Here is a 23,994-nt window from a genome sequence, read left to right as displayed (position 1 = left end):
GAGGTTATCATGAAAAGGTATATGATAATCCAGGGTACATATTGGTTAATGTTTTGAGTAAGAAAGACAGAATTACAGTAGTAATCTCCCAACATTTCTTGCACAAAAATTGCTTTCCTACTTATTATATATTGATGCTCTGCCTTGCTATTGCATATTAAATTGAATTATATTCTGAGAGTGGGTACACTGGTAGTCACTTATATGATCTTAAGTTTTAATGGAAGAAAAGAGTTTACCTTTACTCACAGCACAGCAAAATGAATTAAATTGAAACTTTTTTCTGCTGCTATGTTGCTTAATATTCTTACAGTTATACAGTAGCAAAAAACTGCAAGAACATTAGCTGTGGCTAAAACTGCAAGCTGTATTTCTGTCAGTTATTTGTCAAACTATATGCTTCTTGCATAATCTTCCACACATTCACACAGCATTTTGCTTTCTGGAGCTGCCACAGATTGATTCAGTTAATGGTAAAATATTCAGAAGCAGCCCATAATATCATACAATCGCCTTCTAAAACAATTTTGGTTTTTTTAAGAAAGCAAAATCAAACCCTGGACATTGATACATATCCCAGTCTTTGAACTGCAAGCGATCACAAATGGTTTCCTCTCCTCCACATGTATCTTAAGAAATATATTTGGAAAGGAATGCAAATGTACTTCAAGGAGCAAGAGAGCTGTAGGCATACGCAGCTGTTTGCTGAGCAGCACAATAAATATTTGGGTAATGCTCTGCTGTCTGGCTGCCAGATGTTTTCATTTATATGCAGCCATTTCAGTTTGCAAATGATGTGGCAAAACAAAAGCAAACACATGTGCACATACACACTCCTTCTCTCCTATACATAATTTACTGGTTAGCTGTGAAGCACTAGCCTTGCTAACTCACTAGAGAGGACTTTGTTGTATTAAAATTTTCTCACTCCAGTTATATTCCTTGTGTGCCATCTCAATTTCTTATACACATACAGAAAGAATATGAATATCAGATCCTCAGCTGTTCTAGTGTAAATTCAACACTAGAGAGGTGAATGAGACAGTAGACATATTCACTGTGACTAACCTGTTTCCCTCCTGCAGTGTAATTTATTCCAAAACACCTGCCTAAACACATTAGATACAAGATATATAGGTAAGAAATATCATGAACTATGACAAGTAGATGTTTTTCACCAATTGAGAGAGCACTCTTGTAAAAATCTAAGGAAGTAATGCTACCCCTCTATTCTGCTTTGGTTAGACCACACCTGGAATACTGTGTCCAATTCTGGGCACCACAATTCAAGAGAGATATTGACAAGCTGGAATGTGTCCAGAGGAGGGCGACTAAAATGATCAAGGGTCTGGAGAACAAGCCCTATGAGGAGCGGCTTAGGGAACTGGGCATGTTTAGCCTGAAGAAGAGAAGGCTGAGAGGAGATATGATAGCCATGTATAAATATGTGAGAGGAAGCCACAGGGAGGAGGAGGGAGCAAGCTTGTTTTCTGCTTCCTTGGAGACTAGGACGCGGAACAATGGCTTCAAACTACAAGAGAGGAGATTCCATCTGAACATTAGGAAGAACTTCCTGACTGTGAGAGCCGTTCAGCAGTGGAACTCTCTGCCCCGGAGTGTGGTGGAGGCTCCTTCTTTGGAAGCTTTTAAGCAGAGGCTGGATGGCCATTTGTCAGGGGTGATTTGAATGCAATATTCCTGCTTCTTGGCAGGGGGTTGGACTGGATGGCCCATGAGGTCTCTTCCAACTCTTTGATTCTATGATTCTATGAAATGTGTGAAGCATGCTGTCTAGATTTAGTAGGGAATAAATCAGTTGGATGTTGTGAGACTTATTTTGGAGTAAATATGCACAGAATCATGTGGTTAGAAAACAACTGAGCAGAATGGAGTTCATCTTCATATGTTACAATTGAAAACTAGTTCTGTGGAAGATAACAAATATTTATTCTAATAATTTCAAATTCCTTGTCAGCCTAAATGCTGGATCATAAAGAAATAAAGCAGCATATTATTTCAAAATTATTACCACATTGCTATACATCAAAGCAGACCATGGTATGATTACGGAAGGTGGTTAGGTATTGTCGAAGGCTTTCATGGCCGGAATCACTGGGTTGTTGTAGGTTTTTTGGGCTGTATGGTCATGTTCTAGAAGCATTCTCTCCTGACATTTCGCCTGCATCTATAGCAGGCATCCTCAGAGGAGAGAATGCTTCTAGAACATGGCCATACAGCCCGAAAAACCTACAACTATCCTTAAGGTCTTTATTCTTAAAATGGCAGGATGAGGCACACTACTATCTGCTTAGACTATGAACCATGAGTGTTTCACATGGACAACTGCAGCCTTCAAAAGCCTAAAGTACAGATGACCAAAAAGTTTCTCTTAGCACAATGCTAAAAAATAGCTAGATTAATGGTTAGGTATGATAAGCAGAGCATTTTAGGTGCAAACTCCAGTATATATTACATATTTGACATTAATTGATCTACTACCTAAGTATGCCCTGACTAAACCACTGAGGACAGGATATAGGAAAGTTGTGTATTCATTCAATGCAGTTGTCGTCTCGTATTATTCAAGATACATACTAATAGTTACATTTCAGCAGTTACAATTCCAGTTGAACTGAGTGCCTTTTAGTTGTTATTTGGTTGTTTCCTTTTAATGGAATAGATAGCACTTTTGAAATAAATTCACTGAATCGGGATAATTAAATTATTCAGTATCACCGTAGCACATTTGCATTGGGAACAAACCCAGACAATATGTTTTGTAGTAATGCTAATAATCCATAACATAACACAGTGAAACTTACTGTCTTTTAAAACAGATCCCACACTATGGAGCACAGACCATGTCCGCCAGTGGTTGGAGTGGGCTGTCAAGGAATATGGTCTCCCAGATGTGGATATCTTGTTGTTTCAGAACATTGATGGGAAAGAATTGTGTAAGATGACCAAAGATGACTTCCAAAGGCTCACACCAAGCTATAATGCTGACATTCTCCTCTCACACCTACACTACCTCAGAGAGAGTAAGTACTTTTCATGAATTTATAAATATTTAAATGATTGTCCACTGGATTTTCTACTGTAACGCTTATTACAGTTTGTCAATACTGTTTGCATGTTCTTTATTTACATTGCAAATTAAGAAAATATTAACTATTTTATTGATTGCAAAACCCAACATGAGTTGTACGTCATCCACATAATTTTTAGTAGTAATGTTTTTTCTGGTCACACATTTTTTCTACTTTCCTTGATTGACATGCTAATTGTAAACAATAACATGGACATATTTATTTGTAATGAAATTCCAGGCATGATTAAATCTATGTGTTCTGCACTGCACAAAAGAGCACTTTTTCAGACTCCCATTAAAATGGAAGTTACATGGTTAAGGGTAAATTATAAGGAACCCCCCCCCCCCCAATGAAAATAAAACAAATATCTTAAGCCATTCCCACAGGCAGGAAAGGAAGGGGTGAATTGGTTAACTGAAACATAGGGAAACATAACAGAGGTCTTCATAATAAAATCTGAATGAACAAAACCTGTTTTTTAAAAAAGCATGCAGTGCAACACCAACATGGCATTGCCATTTTCATAGGCTTACTAATCACCAGGCTATGTCGGTATGTTGAATTCAGTGAATTCCCAGCTTCCAGGAGTATCATAAACTCAAATCCTCAAAGAGAAGAATGAAATTATGCTAGACTTACCAAAATCAATTCTATTAGAATAAAAGAAAGTGGTTATTAAGATACTTCTGAATATCATTTTTTAAAAATTTGGTGTTGCTTTTTGTTTTGTAGCTCCTCTTCCACATTTGACTTCAGATGATGTTGATAAGGCCTTACAAAACTCTCCACGGTTAATGCATGCTAGAAATACAGGTAATGCTGCCACTGCTCCCCCTTCCTATAGGCCATATTTTTAAAGTTCAGGGTTTCTATTTAACCAATCCATTCCAACAGTAAATTTAGAAGGAAAGCAAGGCTTAAGGGTGTAATATGGGGTCTAGAGTTGATGCGACTTTCTCTCACAGATGCTACAAACACATACATTACATAAATCTGCAAAATAGTAATGGGCAAATGTGCAATTAAGTCCATGCCAAAGTCCTTCAAAAAGAATATTGCCCCCCCCCCCCCCGGAGAGACAATATTCAGTGTCCATGTTTTCTGCATGTGCATGAATCCCAGTTTTAAAAAGTGACTTTTTGAACTACAACTCCCAGAATCCTCCAGCCAGCATGGATACTGGAAATTCTGGCTAAGGGATTGTGAAAACTGTAGTCCAAAAACCAACTTTTTCCAGGTCCAGCATGAACACAAACACCATTTTTCTTCTCATTTTTCCTGCCATCCTACAAGTGAATCAAAATAAAAGAGAAAACCAGAGGCATGCAACTTTTTCTGGGCTCTAGCAGTTCCAGTAGAAAATTTTATATTAGCATATAATTCCATATTGGAAAAAAATCTGATCCATATCAAAGTAGTAAGTGAAAGAAGTGTAGTCTTACTTCTGATGTTCTGATTTTCAATGTGAAACCTATTTAGTAGTTTGTTTGCTCAATGAGGGACACTAGTCCTCAGATACAGCATTGAAAGGGGTCCTTTGAAGAACTATGGTGAATTTACTAGCTTAGTTTTTGTCCAAATAGAACTTTATGCAAGTGTAGTGATCTGGTTAAATATCTTCAGTTCGTGGATATATAGACTTATGGGTTTCTTATTCCAAATGCAGTTCCAAATGTCTAGAACCAGCAGCAGCAGGCCCGTAGCTAGGATTTCGTTTTTTTTTGGGGGGGGGGGGCTGAATTTTTTTCAGGGGGGGTTTCGGGGGGGCTGAGTCTGAGTGAAAGAGGGTCTAGTCTAGCAAACCTTTTGTATCATTACCCCAATACCCCCATGCATATGGGATATATTGAGTAAGGTGATCAGATCATGATATGAATAAACATAACAGTTTAAATAATGCACCAGTAAGGCCTTTTCACGAACCACCAGGAGAATTTCGGGGGGGGGGGGGGCTGAAGCAGCAGGGAAGTCCAACCTGTGCAATGCTCTCAACATAGAACTTTCATTTCTATCATTTTGATACTCCAGATCCTTTGAGATATTTTACTGTATTTTAATCTCTTTATCTCCCCCTCAATTTTTCTGTCTTGATATTTATTAATTAATGTTGCATTCTCACTATTTTAATTGATTTCATGTATTAATTATTTGGGTATTCGTTATTATTAGCCACCCCAACAGCATAATCTTGTAATAACAATCTATATAAATAAAAATGTAATGTCGGTTTGTGGGATTAACATAACTCAAATACCACTGGACGAATTGACACCAAATTTGGACACATTACACCTATCAGACCAACGAGTGACCATCACTCATAAAAACACTGAAAAACACAGCAGAAGAGACTTAAAAAGCCAAAAAACAAAAATTAGATCACAACATATGCGCAAAACCACATATATATGCAAACACACATATACACAAATATATGCACACACATATATATACACACAAAACACATATACACAGACTGGTCACAGCAACGCATGACAGGGGATGGCCAGTATGAAATAAAAATATTTGCCAAGTCATGTGAAAGTACTGGACTTGACCTCAGATTTAGGCAAACTTTCTTATATTTCAGAGGATACTATAGAGGGGGCTGTCTTACTTACTCTTCCACCTCCACCCCTTTTCTAGTATCATGTTTATATCATTGTGAAAATGTTAATATATTGCAGTGGGAACAGGGAACAAGACTCACAAAAGGAACTCCAGTGAATTGCTTTCTTTGGGTACATTCACTCAAGCAACTGATATATCAAGAGAAAATGACATTTTCAGCTAAAAAAAGAAGTTCAGTAATTCTGAGATTCCTACCAAAATTACTCAAAGAGCATCTTGTTTCTCAAATGTGCATATTTGTGAAAGTTGTGTATTTCATGTGTCTACAATCATATATCTCTTTTAATCTTGAGAGCCCTTAAGCTTGCTTCCATTATATAGAGAGTGGGGGAGGGGGGAGAGAGAAATGTGTACAAAATGAACAATTAGAAATAGCATAAGGATATGGAAAGTATGTGGAAAATTCATAAGGGTTTCCATGCAGGAAGAAAAAACAAGTCTCATAACACATAGTGCAAATAAAGTGTAACATGAGAATGCAGGTGAAATTACAGAAAATGTATGAAAATTAAGACTGAGGCCCCTTCTACACTGCCATATAATCCAGATTATTAAATCAGATGATCCACATTATCTGCTTTGAACTGGATTATATGAGTCTACACTGCCAGATTTTATATTGCAGTGTAGAAGTGTTCTGAGAGATTTTTACCTCCTTATCCTCAGCCCATGTTCTCTAGAGAAAATGAAAATTTACATAGTCCCCTCAGCAGGATGCATCAATTTTTTTTTGCAATTTTCAAGAGATTGAAATAATACTTTTAAATGCTCAGAACATTATTGTAAAAAATACAAATAGTCTTTCCTAGGCTTGTGCAATTAGGCTGGAGGGCGATCCATTTTTGGTATCTGAATTTTGTTGGGTATCCAGATCCATTTCGGGAGCCTCCCAAAAATCAGCTAATGGAAAAATCTGTTTTCGACTAGGCAGCTGAAATTTCCAGGAAGATTAGGCCCATTGGCAGGAATGAGGAACTTACAAGGCTCCCCTTTCCATTCCTTGGACACTTATCTTTCTTCCTTTCAAGGGGCCCTGGGTTTGAGGAATGGCGTTAAGGAAGCAGCCTTTCTGGGCTCCTTTTCTTTCTTTCCTTTCACGGGAGTCTGGGTTTGAGGAATGAGGTTAAGGAGCCCAGAAAGGCTGCTTATGCACCATGTGATCCCAAATAGAAGGGAAGAAGCTGTGCCCAGCAGTCTTTTTGGGCAAAAAACACATTACAGCTGAGCCCTTAAGTGTTATAGCAAGCCAAACAAGCCATATTGGCCAAAGGGAGCCAACCAAACCAAAACCATGCAAAAACCTAGTATTTACCAGACCGCACAGTTTTGCAGTGGGAAGAAAAATTCTAAAATTATTGTTGCTTCCTTCAAAAACAAAAGTAGGGAGGAATTCCCTCCCTATATGTTAGCTCTGGGGATAAATACATCCTTCTCTTTATAAGTCCTTGAAGGTACAGGGAAGAAACAGAAGTGCTTCCCATTTCCTTCTCTCATCATATCCAAATCTCCTACATAGATACATAGTCAGTTTTGAGTTAGTCACAATACAACTTTCATAAAAGATTATCCTGCCCAGTTCCTGAGACCATGAACTGATTAAATACACAAGAACTCCTCAGATCAGGTCACAAATACACATATATGTAAAGCAAGACAATAAGACATTTTATTGGATCTCAGGAATTCAAATTTGGCTTATAGGTAAGGAAACCAAAAATGAAGCTCTTTTTAAAGTTGTGCATCAGAAACCAACAACAATATTTGAAAGTAATATCTTCAATCGGATGAACTAAAAGCATGGGTTATTTCATTCACATTATCATGTCTGAGGGTTTTAATGACTTATAGTGACCAGAAATAACAGTATATTAAAAGCAGAAAGGTTATTCTTATCTCTGGGTGCTAGAATGTTTCCCAGCCCAGCCCATGGTGAATCATAGCAGCAACCAGATCTGTACATAGTGGTTCAAGTAATTATTATAAGATATGCCTGGCAGACCTCTTTTAGACAAGTTACATTCACAAAGATAAAGGAGAGCAAATATGGAATAATATATTGACATGTTAGTACAGCTTTTTCCAATTGGTAAAATGCAGGGATATATGTTCTGACACACTTGGTTTTCTACCAGTGTATTATCCTGGAATGGAAATAGTTTCTTGTGAACATCTGGTGCTCTGTAATCCATTATCCATACACTTGTTCATAAGCTTCATTCCAAGAGATACAGCAACTGCAAAATTATCCTTATTTCTTTTGTCGTCTTCAGGAGGTGCAGCTTTTATGTTCCCAAATACTTCAGTATATCCTGAAGCAACACAAAGAATTACTACCAGGCCAGGTATGCAGGATGCATGTTCAGATTTTTGAAAGTTCTACAATCTAGGTTTCTAAAATTTTTATCCTGCTGACTGCTGAAAATCAGAAAACCACTCCTAGAGAAACAAATAGCATTCTTTTGAAGTAGAAATGAAGGGTTGTGCATGAAAAATCTTTGTCCATCCCTGGCAATTCCTTATTCTCATTCACAACTATAAATGAGATATGCCTGTACCTGAATAAGCTCTTAAAATTTTAAGAATGAAGATAAGAAGAATCCAAGTTAGGCAGACAGAGCATAGAAGTTATACAACAATGATTATAACTACAGGAGGAGATTGTTTATATATAATGGTAGTGGGGTAAATTGTTGCAGAAATTTGAAATTAGATTTGATGGACTTCAGCTATCAAATATGATGGATGTTTACAATCTTGAGCACTATTCCCTTCAGGAACCATACTGTGTGAAGAGATTTCAGATTTACTTGTTTTTTCTCCTTTTGGCTGTAGCTATTTGAGATTATTTCTTTTCAACACAGATATTCCTTATGAACCAGCCAGGAGGTCAGCCTGGACAAGCCACAGTCACCAAGCTCCCCACACAAAAGGTACAGGTAGGGTTTGTTGTTCCTGTTGTTTTCTGTCCCAAGAATGAAAACACACTAAAAATAGTATGAAGTATGCAAAATTTAGTTTACAGAGTTTTGCTCTGTAAACTAAATTTCAGACCCAAAGCAACTCATTTAAGACCCTGATTCCAGTGTGCCTTCCCTGAATAAAGGAAACAGGGCCCTGATCTGACCAATTTTCTGCTATATGTCCTCTGAAGCCCTTTATCTGCCCATTAGAATGATCTTCCTACATTACTCTCTCTACATGTCTAGACATACCCTACTCTGTGCACACTCAGTGTTTTAAATTTTTTAATCTTTTACATGTGGCCCTGCCATAGTGTTTTAAATCTCTCATGTGTTATTGCATATATGTAAGTTATATTATTTATATTGTTTTATTTGCTTGCTTGCTATGTTGTTATACTGATGTATTTGTTGGGCTTGGCCTCACATAAGCCGCCCCGAGTCCCCTTGGGGAGATGGTGGTGGGGTATAAGATTATTATTATTATTATTATTATTATTATTAATTATTATTATTAAGATTTTAGCTCCTAGCTTGCGTGTCACTATGAGATTGTCTTAATCAGATGCCTATCAGTTATTTTGAATATCCTCCAACACAGGTTTAGAATAATAAGAATGATAATGATAATGATAATGATAATGATAACAATAACAACTTTTTTCATGTATCCCACCACCATCTCCCCAAAGGGACTCAGGATGGCTTACACATGGCACAAAGTGCCTAAAAATAGAACATAAAAGGAAAACAATTTAATATACAATTAAATAAAACACATAGACATATAAAACAACAATTAACACTCAATTAAAAACAGCGCTCATCAACCAATGGCAGTAAGCTACTATACATGTGGCCAGGAGTAAAGAATCAAACTGGAAATAGGATAAGTGCAAAGCTGTAGCCATGAGAAGAGAGGATGGGATAAAGTGCAAAGCTGCATAACAATTGCATAGATAACTAGGGACTAGGGGACAAAATGAGGTGAGGCTTTTCTTATATGCCCGTCTAAGGAATACTGTCCTCAAGGAGGCCTGCCTGCCTGCCCCCAGCATTATCATATTTTTAGTGTAAGGTTAAGACATTTGTGTTCTTCCAAACATTTGATAGACATTTGTTGGTTACATTTAAAATACCAACATTAAACCTTAGCTCTATGAATTTGGTGGGGTGGGGAGAGTGTCTGTAATTTGCTATATTTATTCTACAAGATGTTGTGAAATTTATTTACCAAAAAAAGACAAGGAAGGTTAGTCTTCCCAGCTTCCCTTCCCTTCCTCTTAATGAAGTCCATAGTATACTATGTGACTATGATCAATAATTATCTCCTTCAACTTGTAGATACTTGCTCTTCTTGAAGCAAAGTATCAATAAATTATTATTAATGCTTGTCACCACTTATTAATGCTTGTCACCACGAAGTCCAACATAATGAAATGCAATCAAATTAAGCATTTTGCAATTTTAATAGCCATAGTAGATTATTTCAAAATGGAAACACGAGTTCATGTTTCTTTTCTAGCTGCTCAAGCATCATCTTCAACAGTACCCAAAACAGAAGACCAACGTCCTCAGTTAGGTAAGTATATAACTCATGCAGTTAGGATGGTGAAGTCTCCATCTTTGAAGATCTTTAAACAGAGGCTGAATGAGCATCTTTCATTTGTGTATTCTTACATAGTGATCATTTCCAGCCCTGAAATTCCATGAATGTTTTATGTGAACACTAATAGAAATCACTTACGAGTCTTGTGACTATTTAACAGATTTGAGCAGTTATTCATTGACCAGGGCCTACATCAAATGTACAGACAATCCAATCTGCAAAAAGTTAAACCTGCAAATGTGGAGGGTCGGTTGTATAAGGACTTCATCACATTCAGTCACCCAACGCGACTGAATGTGATGGGATTCTCCAGGTAGAGTGGGAAATCAAGCTGGCAGTGGGAGAATCTGTTGCCCTGCATCACCCCCAACAACACTACCCCATCACATGTGGGAAAGTGTTGCTGTCCAACTTCCCCCCGTGCTTGCCCCATTGTAGGTAATGAGAACACGGGAGGCCTCCTGTGTTCTCGTTGCAGTCTCTTACGAAGCTTTCATCACAGTTCAGGGACAGAGCACTGCCAGAAGTAGATGTACATCATTTAATGGGATCCAGAAGGCTCCGTCCCTGAATTGTGGTGAAAATATTGTATGACAAGTATATTCACCCATGTGATGAGGTCATTTGGTTCTTGGTTAATTTTTAAGAGACTGAATTTTTAATAACATTTTAACATAAACCTATGCTGCATATAGGATGTAGTCTTCAGTGAATAGACAACCTGACTTGAACTGATCATTTCATTGTATGTCCTTCATTCCCCAACTTTGCCTATTTCTCTCATCAACCCAAGCTTTCATGTTATATTATGATATAATAATGAGCTAAGGTTACACTATTGCACCATTGAAAATTCAGTATGCTCCTATAATCTAGACTTCACTGTCACCAGAAATTTAGCATAACTGTACATTGACACTGCAGTATAACTATCCTTTAATCAAGGATATTGTTTTGTATGTATTTCTGTCTAAGGTGACTTATTACTGCAATATATACCATGCTAAAGCTCATTTCTGATGATGTCTGATTAAAAATATCAGTGTCATAAATAATAATTTATGTATTATTTCTTTCCTTATCTAGATCCCTACCAAATTCTGGGCCCTACCAGCAGCCGTCTTGCTAATCCAGGTATTAAGAAAAAAACACTACTTAAGATTTTTATCTAGACAATGTATACTTACTGCTATCTTAAAATAATAGTGAAGTTGATGTTTTTGTATTCTATTAAGATCAGAGACAGCTGTGCTGATGAGAGGGACATTGAGTTGAATTTAACAAGTAGGGACAAGATATGTCAATTTTAATCAAGATGTTTCAAAATATGCTCATGGGAAAGAGAAGGGAAGTAATTCTTTAAGTTATGCTCTCTGTGATAAAGAGTATGTGTTTGCTGTTTCTAGCATTCCGGATCAAGGAATAAAGACACCAGTGGTTAAAGAAACAAATTAAGGATTAATTGTAAGAACCCTGCTAAAGAAAGCTCTCTAAAAATAATAAGATAACACAATGAACTATGCTAATATTTTTAGCTGAAGTACGGAAATAAGAGTGAGAGAAGAGTAAAGCTAGAAAGTTCCTTGAGAATATTTGTTTACCGTTCAAATAGGTTGGGATTATTGGATAAAAGGAGAGGAGACTCTGAATCCTGAAAACTATTTTAGGTTATTGTTGCTGCTCTAATACATATTTAATTCATTATGCGCTGTTGCATTTAATGTATAGGATAGGACAATATGGAGAACGTCTATAGGCAATCGACAGAGGTCCTATCAAGTGGCCCAATAATGTTCCAGTTCACAACATAATCCCTAATTATGTTAAGAGGGAGAAAGGCACAAAGGTGTCCTCCTTCCTTTTTAGAAATATAAAATCCAGCTCTAATCCTGTGGGAAGCACCAGGCTCCTTTATGGAACAGATGTCTGAACATAATTTTGGGTGGAAGACTAGATTTTTCTAAAACTTGTAGAAGTCAAATGAGAATAATAATACAGCCTGAAATTGAGTAGAAAAGCAAATGCTGCCATGTTGAGATTGTGGTTCCTTAAACCTATACTAGATAGCTTGTTTACTTAAAACTAACAGTGCAATCCCATATGTATAGTTTCAGAAGCAAGCCGTACTGGGTTCAGTAGAATTTATTCCTTGTAAAAGTAGATAGAATTACAGCCAAAAAGATTAAAGCTCTAAAATGTTCTTGCTAAGAATTCTTGTCAAGGTATATGTCCCATTGAGCTATGCAGACATTTTTCCATATCATGTATAAACAAGTCTATATATTCTTAAGCCATAGATCAGCCTCTCAGTCACTATTTTATCAATAAAGCTAGGCATTTTTAAAACAAGCTAAAAATATTTTTTTGTCCTTCGTAAGAGCTTTCTTGTAATGATATATTTTCCTGTTTAATTCTAAATGCAATAACCGGGAATATTTTTGTTTACATGAATTATATGACCACATTCGTTAGCATTTATAATAGTTAAGTTTATTCGTCTATCACTGTTTATGTCAGAACCCAGAAGCCTTTAAACACGCCAGACACAAATCAAAGGTTCAAACACAGCTTTATTGTAAACAAAAGGTCTTGAAAAGCACTTAACTGCAGTGCTAAAGTCTACTGGAGCAATTTGGCACCAAAAACAAGTCAATAGGAGAAACGAAAATATAATCCGGATTATAGCGCTGCCTCTTTATCCGGATTAAACTAAAGATGAAGCAAATTGCTTAAAAATCAAAATGTAGTAAGAACACAGTCTATAAAGTTGAGAGAACGTTGTTTCAAAACTGAAAGTTGTTAAAGTCACAAAGATATTAGGAAACAAAGTCCAGAAGTCCAAAAGCGAAGTCAAACCAGTCCGTAGTCAATTCCGTAGAGAAGCAAAGCTGAAACGTTGAAGTCACTCAGGAAACAGGAGCACAGGAACACACAAAGCTATAGCCCAGGACCCAAGGTGGAAAGTTGGCAGGTACAAAGACTTATGTCCCCAAGAAGACACTTTGCCTTCTGCAACTTGCAATTCAAACTGAACCCCCTTATATCTTACAATTCGTTGTCGGAGCTTGATGAGCTCCCCACCCTCTCATCATCACTCCCAGCTGCTCCCAAGCCTGCAGCTGAATGCCCATCCCTCCACCTCTGCCAATGAGTATCAGGATTCAGATCCTGCCAAGAGTCCCCTGGCTGCCAGTCTTCAGTGAACCCCTCAAATTCCTCACTAGAGGTGGGCTGGTTACAGATATCCCTTATGTTTTGCACACGGGTCCAATTTAACTCTTCGTCATCTTCCATGTCACTCCCAATCCCAGAACTCCTTTCAAACCCAAAGAAATCTTCATCCTCTGTTGGTGCACAAAGTATTTCCCGAATATGCTTCCTTTGTAATTCCCCTTCAGCCCTCTTTACACCTCTGCTCCCTTCCCCATCCCCCATTTCCCAATCAGAAAAACTTGGGAACGTGTCAGTATCGCTTGGAGCCATAATGATTTCTCTAATGTGCTGACGCTGCTGTTCCCCTTCTGACTCTAAAGGAGACCCGTTTTCCCTGCTACTAGGAGTAGCAACTTGAGCAACACACTGAACTACAACAGTTTAATTGTTGGCAAATTTTTAGTGTAATATAGGATGCATCATTCTATCTACACTATAGAAATAATGCATTTTGACATCACTTTAAATTCTCATGATTAAATATTATGGAATCATGGGAGTTGTAGTTTTACAAGATTTTTAGCCTTCTCTGCCAAAGAGTGCTGGTGCATCATCAAACTATAAATTCCAGGGGCGCGTATGTTGTTTTATGATGTGTGCTGGGGAAAGCATTTTAATTCTTGGTACAATAATACAATGGCAATAAAGCTATTATTTTCTATACCATAGCATTGCATCATGGCAGTTAAAGTGCTGCTGGACTACATCATTTCCACAGTGTAGATGCAGTGTAGAATTCTGGTTTCCACTGCTATAGACAGCAAAGCTCTGTGTGGATACTCTTTGGAAATGACACATATTATGTCAGCTGCTACTGTTTTATTCTCTTATTTTACATCTATTCATATAAACTTATTGAATTGGCAATAACACATTATCAGAAAGTCTAAATTCAGAAACAATTCTATAGTGTTTCACTGGAAAAAAAGACTTTCTAAAAATTATTTTCAAATATCAGACAATCAAGTAAAAAATAATGACTTCTTCATTACTTGACTCTAAATATTGAGCATGGGTCATATTCATTTTCTGGGCTTTATATACGTAGTTTCGGTCTGGTGCACTGAAATGTATAGTTCCAAAATAACATTGTGAGATCGAGATTCCAAAACTACATTGGAAATATATGTCATGAAATCGACCCAATTCTACCAATTAGCTACCAAAATCTGTCAGATATTTGACTCAGAATGTCTTCAGTGGACAGAAGGGAGGCAAATATGGGAGCAGTGAGGGGGGTCCATGGAGGTTGAATGAAGACTGTGTGTCCTTCAAACTGTAGCTTGCCAAGAAAAATGGTCCCTCAAATATTTCCTAACAGGATTGTATTGAAAATGCGTGTCTAAATGTTTTTACTTACTATTTTCTCATCTGTTTTGTTGTTTTTCTGCAGGGAGTGGGCAGATACAGCTATGGCAGTTCTTGTTGGAACTCCTGTCAGATAGCACCAATTCCAATTGTATCACCTGGGAGGGCACCAATGGGGAGTTCAAGATGACTGACCCTGATGAAGTAGCCCGGCGCTGGGGAGAAAGGAAGAGTAAACCCAACATGAACTATGACAAACTCAGCCGTGCTCTCCGTTACTACTATGACAAAAATATAATGACTAAAGTCCATGGTAAGCGTTATGCCTACAAGTTTGACTTCCATGGAATTGCTCAAGCCCTCCAGCCACATCCTCCAGAATCATCTATGTACAAATATCCATCAGACCTGCCCTACATGAGTTCCTACCATGCACACCCTCAGAAAATGAACTTTGTGACTCCCCATCCACCTGCTTTGCCAGTCACTTCCTCCAACTTTTTTGCTGGACCCACTCCATACTGGAATTCACCAACTGGAAGTATCTACCCTAACACTAGACTTCCCGCCACCCATATGCCTTCTCACCTTGGCACTTACTACTAAAGTAAAACAAGATTAATTTTAAAGAACCTTTCTTCGTAGAATACAATGAATTATAATGACATTTTATTTGAAAACTTTTAAAAGTGCCTAAAAGACATGCCAAAGTTGACCAGGACCAAAAAATGTCATATAAAATGTTTTTTTAAAAAAAAGGATAAGAGCAGAATGTTAAAGAAGTTTAACAATGCTACTATGTAAACTGTTGACTTCACATCTACAGACCAAACAATGAAATACTCTTTCTGGGTTTTTTTTAAAAAGGTAATGATTTTGTAAAAAGGGTCAGTAAGGGTTTATAAGCTTTTAAGTCATGTTGGTATGCTAGTGAAAATTGGGACTATACAACAGTGATATAAGGATAATTATATTTTGAACTCGGATACAGTACATGACTATATGAATGCATAAAAATACTACCTGCAGTTTTAATCAAACATAGAGAACAGTGTCATAAATATTTGTCTAGAGCAAGACCTGATTTTGAGTATAATGGTTTTAGTTGGGATGAACTTCAACGCATTCCATAATCAAGAGGTATCATCTAATTCAAACTGTGAAGACAATGCAAGCTAGGATTTCTTGACAGTGTTAAAGAGCTCTGAGCCAAATATTGGGACTGAGAATGTGCTAAAGGGCAAGAGTATGATTGTAGACTAAGGGCCCCATACATCAGGAGGTTCTCTGTGCAAGCCCTGTTGAAATGAATGGGAACTGCACAAGAGCACTAATGTAACCCTGTGTCTGATACATGAGGTGGAAAGAAGTCAGAGGACAAGAAGGACAATCATGAATGAAGGAGAAGACATTTCCTGTAAAGAAATGGGAAAGCAAAACTGGACAGTGTTTGAACTATGAAGAATTACTTGTTTGAACTTGAGAAATATTGTGTTGGGTATTATGCCATTTCCAGTATTATCTAAAAAAAAAAAAAGACTTGACTTTTTAAAGGCCAAAATGGGGAAAGTAGTCATATCAGAGTATGCATCTCTTTATAAAAATGTAAAACTGGAATTGTCTAATATTTAAAAGTAACACTTAGGACCTCATTCTTTTAAGGGAACTTGTTTTCTACTGCTTGAAAGTAAGAGACAATTCCCTGTTGCCAAAGTCTGAAATCATATAGATATTTTTGGTAGGCAGCGCCAGTTTTTCTTTCCTGAGTCGCGAACGCTGTGCGTTTGTCAGAATGAAATATACAAGTCAGCCTTATTTTTTCCTTTTTATATAATAATTATATAACTTATGCATTTATACACTACGAGTTGATCTCGGCCAACCAAAGATACAGAAAGGGACAATCAGAAATATTGTGGCCTTGAATTTTAACTCTGTATGCTTCATGTTTACATTATGAACTTAACTAGTACTTAGAAAGCAGAATGTATGTAATAAAATAAGCTTGGCCTAGCACGGCAATTCCAATTGACACTGTAGTCTGCATTTTCATCTCGTGACTTTGATGCTAACCATGTTTTGTTCCAGATGTGTAATTTCTTTCAGTATTGACTTCAAAAGGTTTTGTCCATTTATAAACATGGAAAGTTTTACAAAAGCTAGACATCTGGCACATACTAGAGATTAAAGCAAAAAGGACACATCAATTGTTGATTCATTTTCCACACAGTCATAGTCATCAATGCAATTCAGCAGGCCAGGTGGGAGTAAGTGCCAGCCCACAAACTGGATTGACAAGTGCTATAAAAGAGCATAATATTAGTATGCCCATTCTGCTGGTATTGCAAAATTGAGACCTGGAAATGTTCCTAATTCTAGAAGGTTTTCTCCAGACTGAAAAAATTGTTTTCAGAATTCAGAAGAGTTTCTAGTGGTAAGATACTGCAAAATCAGGGTTATCGATTTATAAATAATAAAACTTTATTTACCGCCCTATCTCCCCGAGGGGACTCAGGGCGGTATTTCAGCAAGGAACTGTGGCAGACTGAAAACAAGAACATGCCCAGCATTCATTATTCTCGCTTTAACAAATGTTAATGCTTTCTTTGAAACCACTAAGGAAGAATTTAAATGAAAATTTCAAAGCAGAAGATTTCCCCCCTTTTCTTTGGTGTGTGTACTTGCTTTCAAGTCACCTATTGATTTATGATAACACAATGAATTTCATAGTGTTTTCTTAAACAAGGTGATTTTGTCTGTTCTTTCTGCTTGGTAGCATTTTGTAAAACACAAAGTGTGTGTGTGCATAAGGTTGCCAGATCAAAAAAGAAAGGCTACTCTACCTTTAATGGTTGTACTGTTTATAGATGTAACCAAATAAGAAGCAACACCAGCTGAAATTCCCACTTCTACACATGTATTAAAGGAGCCCTCTCCAGTTTTGAATATGGCAATCCTAGACTAGTGTATATTATCCTTGTTCTCCTATGATCCCATTCAATTTCACTGTCTTTGGCCAAAGCATGCACCTTTTAAATCATGTGAGGGATGGTTTGTTTTTTCACCAATTGTTAGCTATGATTTGAGAAGCAAATGGCTTATGTTCTTCTTGGAAGCAGAAAGTAGACATTTCCCATGTGTCTCATTTCAACCATAAGGAGCTACGATTAAGGGTCAAAACTATTGTGATGCTGAATGCACAAACAGAAGATGTTAGTATGTTTTCTATCCAACCATAGAGCTGATTTAGAAATATAAGCCTGGATAAAGCAACTTGCAAATGAAGCCTGTGTTTATTATCCTTCAAGTCACCTGTTGACCTGTGACAATCCTATGAATGACATTGCATTTTTAAGCAAAGTTTTGGCTGTTCCTTTCTCTGAAATATAGCCCTGCAGCACTTGTTATTAATTGGTGGTCTCCCATCCTAATAGTAACCAGGGCTGACCCTGCTTCCAAGATCAGGCAAGATATTTAGGCCAATTATACAAGGGAAGATATAAGTGGAGGAGATGGATTTCTTCTCCTTTTCCCTCACACTATCTGACAAATGGAATAATTTGTCTGTTAATGTGAGGGGGAAAGGAGAATCAATATCACTCTGGAAGAAGAGAAAGAATTAGTAGCTGCAGAAAAATAGACATGTAGGGGAATGTTTGTTCCTTGAAATTAACTCATTTTATCATGCATACTGGAAGCTGGAATATGCAAAAGAAAGGAGAGTGAATCAGGATTCCCCCCTCCACACACACCTCTACACACACACACACACACACACACACACACACACACACACACACTTCTGTGGCAAACAAAAGTTCAAAGGACAAACAGGAGGTTCAAGAAGACAAACTTTATGCTGATACTGTCCGCCCAAAGAAACAACTATATCATAAGAAAGAAAACAGTCTGCATTCTGCATGCACCCCATTCCACCACAGAGTGCTACACAAGTGAAAATTTGTGTTTTGTTCTGTTTTAACCCATGGAGAATGTGCATGAAATTATCAGAACCATGCAAGATGGCTCTGAATACAAGATCCAACCCTTTAATTTAGTGTAGGGGTTTTTAGCCACCAGATTTTGGGGGCAAGGGGTAAAACCCATGTTTGAGGTAGAAGTAAAATTGGAGCATGTCTTCAGATAATCAGAGAGATTGCCTATTCACATTAGTATCTGGAAAATCTTTTACTGTTGTGCTGTAAATTGTTTATTATCCAAAGCACAAGGAGAGAAGATTACAGGTGAAAGTAGGGGAAAGAAAATTTATCTTTAAAATCCTATCTAAACTTAACATTAAAACCAAATAACATGCCTGTGGCTTAGGTTTGCCAGATGTTGTTCACTTTGACCCATAGATTTTAATGGAGATTACCTGGGTCAAATACCAGGCAGGTCTAACTAGCATTGTGCCATCTAATTCTTAGTATAGCAAAATATCGTCAAAGAGACTAAGAATTGGACTAAGAAGGCTCCTGAATATATACCCTGATAATCCCAAATTCAGTTCCAGAACAAGAAATTAAAAGATTAATATTAAAAGCCTTTGAAGTCTCAAATATTACACTGTGTTGCATATATGCATCCTGTGCTGGTTGGCTGATACTTGCTTCCTGGTTGATTATTTAAATTATTATATTTGTATATGGGCTTTGATCTCAACCAAAATTAATTGTATTAGCCTTAGCCCCTAAAAACTGTTTTTATTTATCAGGCTTTTAAAAACGGCATGGTTATTGAAACAAATTCATGTTTCTGTAGTAGAATGGTTATCATTTTCTAAATTTTCAGTAAGAACTAAGTTGTTTTTTTATTAAAAAAAAACAAAACAAACAAAGCTTCCTCTTAAAGCTTCATGATAAAGCTTAATCCAAATATCCAAAAACCGCAAATGAGTTCAGAAGAAAAATGTTCCACATTTCATAGTCAAGCTACTTTCTTGCTTTTAGATTTCAGAGGGAACAGAGCTGGAATTTCACTTAATGTACTTGGGGAACTAGATACAACAGAGCTCACAGTTCCTCTATCGTTCAGCTCCTGTCTAGATGAGAGGGGACTTTAGCAGGAGTCTGTAGGCACTGAATTAATTCTGTAGAACTGGAAAAAGTCTTATAGTGTCATGGGTCTGGTTGGATCATCATATATTTCTTCTTAACTTACAAACAACTTTCAGCTTACAAACCTAATTGGATATGATAAGTGCCTAATCCTGCTTTATACCTTCAGAGATTCTTCTGTACCTATATTCTTCCTCCTCCTACAGGTTCTCTGATTCAGAGATAAGCCTCTTTATTGTATTTCATTCATTAAAATGAATGTAAAAGAGAATTTGCCTGGATATTTTTCTTTATCAATATATGCTATTAACTTATGCAGCTATTTTGAACTATTGGATGTGACTTGCACATGTTTTGGTACAGACTGGCTGAAAGAAAATGAATGAAAACTTTGTTGAAATTTCACAATATTCTGAAATTATTATTTACTGGGGTGGGGATTGCTGGTGTGCTTTCTTTTTTTGCTGCATGAAACCTACCCTCTAAATGTGCACAATTTTTTTAAAATTGTAGTTGTGTTTCTGTTGTATTTTAAAATATGTTTTTAGATATTCTACAAGCTACATCTGTTTTATGTGTTTAATAAGGAGCCCCCAGTGGTGCAGTGGGTTAAACCCTTGTGCCGGCAGGACTGCTGACCAACAGGTCAGCCATTTGAGTCCGGTGAAAGGGGGTTGAGCTCCTTCTGTCAGCTCCAGCTCCCCATGTGGGAACATGAGAGAAGCCTCCACAAGGATGGTAAAACATCAAACACCCGGGCGTTCCCTAGGCAATGTCCTCACAGAGGGCCAATCCTCTCACACCAGAAATGACTTGCAGTTTCTCAAGTTGCTCCTGACACAAAATAAAATCTATTTTACTTCTATACTTCAGAATGACCTGGAAGAAAGAGAATAATATTTTTGGAAGAATAACATCAAGGATTCTTTTGTTTTTACTACTTTCCATCTGACTTCTTAATATTGTTCCTTGCTGGAATACTCAAACAGCCTTTTAAAATACATTTCTCAGTTCTTCTTCTCCATAGTATAGGGGCAGTACCCCCTTTCATTCTGAACTTTAAGTCTGGGGTAGGAATCATGAAGCCCACCTGATGCTGTTGGACTCAATTTAGTCTATGCCAGCTAAGGCTGATGGCATTTGCAGTACCAAAACATCTGGAAAGCTGCATGTTTCCTACTCCTATTCTAAGGGCTCTTGCCATAGTGTATCATAGGCCTTCTCACTTTGCTAAAGCCATGACCCACATTGTCAATTGTGGAGAGGGTATGTGATGCATCTAGCTGATTGCTAATGAGCAGAGATTGTTGAACAGAGGTTACAGAATTAAACATGAACCCCAAGTTTGATAGAAGAAAGCACATGGAAATTATATGTAGGCTTGTGGCATCCAGGTAAACTCATGATATTTTTTTCTACTCAATTTCAGGCTGTATTATTATTATTATTATTATTATTATTATTATTATTATTATTATTCCCTGCCTTCCTCCTTGAGGGGATTCAAGGCAGCTAACGGTCACACACTTTGATCAATTTAAAACAAAGCAGATACAAAAAAATGATTAAACAGTATTAAACAATAAACAAAAATCTCACCCACAACTTCCTCAGCAATCTCCCCCTTCTCCTTTTGTAAGTAAAACTCCAAACTTAATAAATAAAATTTCTGACGCTGCCATTAACATCCAAACTCTGGTTTTGGTAGAACCACAACAGGATCGACACTTCCTTAAATCCCAGGATATGATCTCAGATTACCTTCTTATCCCAGATTATCTACCAGTGTAAATTCATATAATCCAGTTCAAAGTAGATAATCTAGAATCAGATCCTGGGATATAGAGCAGTGTAAACACAGCCTACATTTCTATGATATCTAGAGCAAGGCTGAGCTCTCTTTGATCCTCTAGGGGTTTTTGGCTTGTATCTGTCAACAGCCCTACCTAACATAAGTAATGGTGTGGGATGGTTGGAGTTGCAGTCCAAAAACATTCAAAGGACCTCTGTTGCTCCCCTTTGAATAAACATTTCTTCAAATTTTGAGCTGCAGCATAAATTTCTTACTGTGGGGCCCTTCTACACTGTCATATAATCCAGAATATCAAGGCAGATAATCCACATTTCTGCTTTGAAAGGTATTATCTAAGTCTACACTACCATATAATCCAGTTCAAAGCAGATAATATGGATTTTATACAGATGTAGAAGGAGACATGGTCTTCCTCACAAAACTGTTCTACAAACATTGGGTAACTAAAATCCTCCAAATGCATTTTAATAAGGAATTGTCAAGATTTGTAAAAAGTTCCTGTCATATTAAAATGGTAAATCACTGACTCGCCCAGGCATAACAATACAACAATACAAACTGATGCTTCTGCAGTGACAGCAAAATTCACTGGGAGGGGTGTGGAAAAAGCTGCTCTTTACTACCTAAACATTTGATGAATACAGAATTATAATTTGGAATAATTATTATCATCTCATTTCCCACCCTGAGGATTGGAGCAGAAAGTCTACACTTTGAGATTCAGAGGTGGTCTCGAAAAAGCAAGCAAAAAGCAATAATTTTCTTCCTCTGTATATTTCTAGAATATCTATTATCTTGTTTAGTATAACGCCTTTCATTACAATTTCATAAATGCTGAGAGATGTTGTCAGCAGGATTGAGTTTATTCTCATTTCAGTTCTTGACTGTCATCATTTTTATGCTTACTCTTTTCTAGTAATAAGAGAATTCTAGATTATAACTATAACACAATTTAACTTACTTCATGGAGGATAATCTAATAATTTTGATAACACTATTAAATGGAGGAGTGTGATGTTATTCAAATGCTTGCTCTCATGTAGCAACACTCTGTTGTGGATGTTGAGAAGCCAACCAAATAAATGTAAGATGAGTGTGTTATACCACAGACAGGTGGCTTACACTATCCAGAACATTTAAAAAGGAAATTGAGAGGATGTGTTTTTTTGTAGGATTGGCTTTTTATAGGTTCATTTTTTTAAAAAAAAGCAATTATAAACGTACTTATTTTGGGAATCTCATAAATATAGCTTTAACTAATTGTTTACTAACATTGACTTTCTGAGAACTGGACAAATACACAAAAATGGTTTTGCATCATACATTGCACTAGCAGGTCAAAGAGTTCCATCAAGTAAAGTTACATCTCCCTGCTTTCCCACAAAAAGCTTGTTTGACATAAGCAATTTTTTGGCTGGACACACCACCATCACCACCATTTAGTGGCCAGTGGAAGATTTTAGGGGCAGGGGATGAAGGACAATATGACCACTGGCTAACTCTGTTCATATAGCAACCTTCAAAAAGACAACACTATCCTCCTCCGGAAGAACAGTGGGGAAAAAGGATTGCCTTTTTTTAGCTGCAGGAATGGAGCCAGTTGGCTTCCTGGTTCTCTTTGGCCCTCCATCCACCCTTCCCAGTCATGAAATGGCATGGTGAATGGTGCCCAGGCAGAAAACAGGCATGTAATTCAAGGAAGTAGCAGTAGTTGGTAGATGAGCTGAATTAATCTACCTCACTGTTTCTTAAACTTTGGGTACTGACCCAAATGGGGTCCCCTTAACTCAATACTGAGGTTGCAAACAATTGGCAACAGTAAACAGTTTCTGAATACCACCTATTTACACAAATCTGTTGGCAACAACATGCAATGTTTATGGTGGAAATGCTTTACTGTACCCCACAAAAAAGAGAAAAGCAGCCTGTTTAGCAAGCCTTGCAAATGCTGATTTATTATTAGTAAATGTTTTATTTTTTTATACTTATTTAGTAAATGTATACACCTGGGGTCAGATAAAAATGTATTTGGGCAGAAAGGGGTTGTGATAAAAAGGTTACCAGCCAAAATGCAGATTGAGCTCCCATATCTGCCACAAGCACTTCCCAATTAACTTCAGCACATGCAGAATCTTAATGTTTCAGAAAACATGAAGATAACTCCTTCAGACAACTCTTAGATCCAATAACAAAATGAATCCCAAAATTGTAATTTTGTTTTTAGTGTCAAAATTAAATGTACTCTGGAATGCTTTCCCACAGCAGATCTTCTACCTCCCTGCAGTTTAGTTTAAAATAGGATAGCCCTTTT

General features: G+C 37.1%; 1 protein-coding gene across 13 annotated transcripts in view; it reads left to right on the top strand.

The window, feature by feature from the left end:
* Window positions 1-16,845, top strand: part of ERG (ETS transcription factor ERG) — a 140,908-nt gene extending 124,063 nt beyond the window's left edge. For 6 of the 13 annotated variants that reach the window (XM_060770325.2, XM_060770326.2, XM_067466717.1 and 3 more), the window contains 7 exons: window positions 2,838-3,041; window positions 3,825-3,905; window positions 7,994-8,065; window positions 8,585-8,659; window positions 10,209-10,265; window positions 11,379-11,426; window positions 14,899-16,845. In XM_060770325.2, the coding sequence (XP_060626308.2) occupies window positions 2,838-3,041; window positions 3,825-3,905; window positions 7,994-8,065; window positions 8,585-8,659; window positions 10,209-10,265; window positions 11,379-11,426; window positions 14,899-15,419 (1,058 nt within the window). In that variant the 3' untranslated portion in view covers window positions 15,420-16,845. The remainder of the gene's footprint in view (window positions 1-2,837; window positions 3,042-3,824; window positions 3,906-7,993; window positions 8,066-8,584; window positions 8,660-10,208; window positions 10,266-11,378; window positions 11,427-14,898) is intronic. The other 7 variants (XM_060770328.2, XM_060770330.2, XM_060770332.2 and 4 more) reach the window with 7 other exon arrangements.
* Window positions 16,846-23,994: the final 7,149 nt, after the last annotated feature.

This window comes from Anolis sagrei, chromosome 3, assembly GCF_037176765.1.
Source record: "Anolis sagrei isolate rAnoSag1 chromosome 3, rAnoSag1.mat, whole genome shotgun sequence".
Taxonomy (NCBI): Eukaryota; Metazoa; Chordata; class Lepidosauria; order Squamata; family Dactyloidae; genus Anolis; species Anolis sagrei.
The sequence above is the reverse complement of the archived record's forward strand: the minus strand, read 5'-3'. Positions and strand labels throughout refer to the sequence as shown.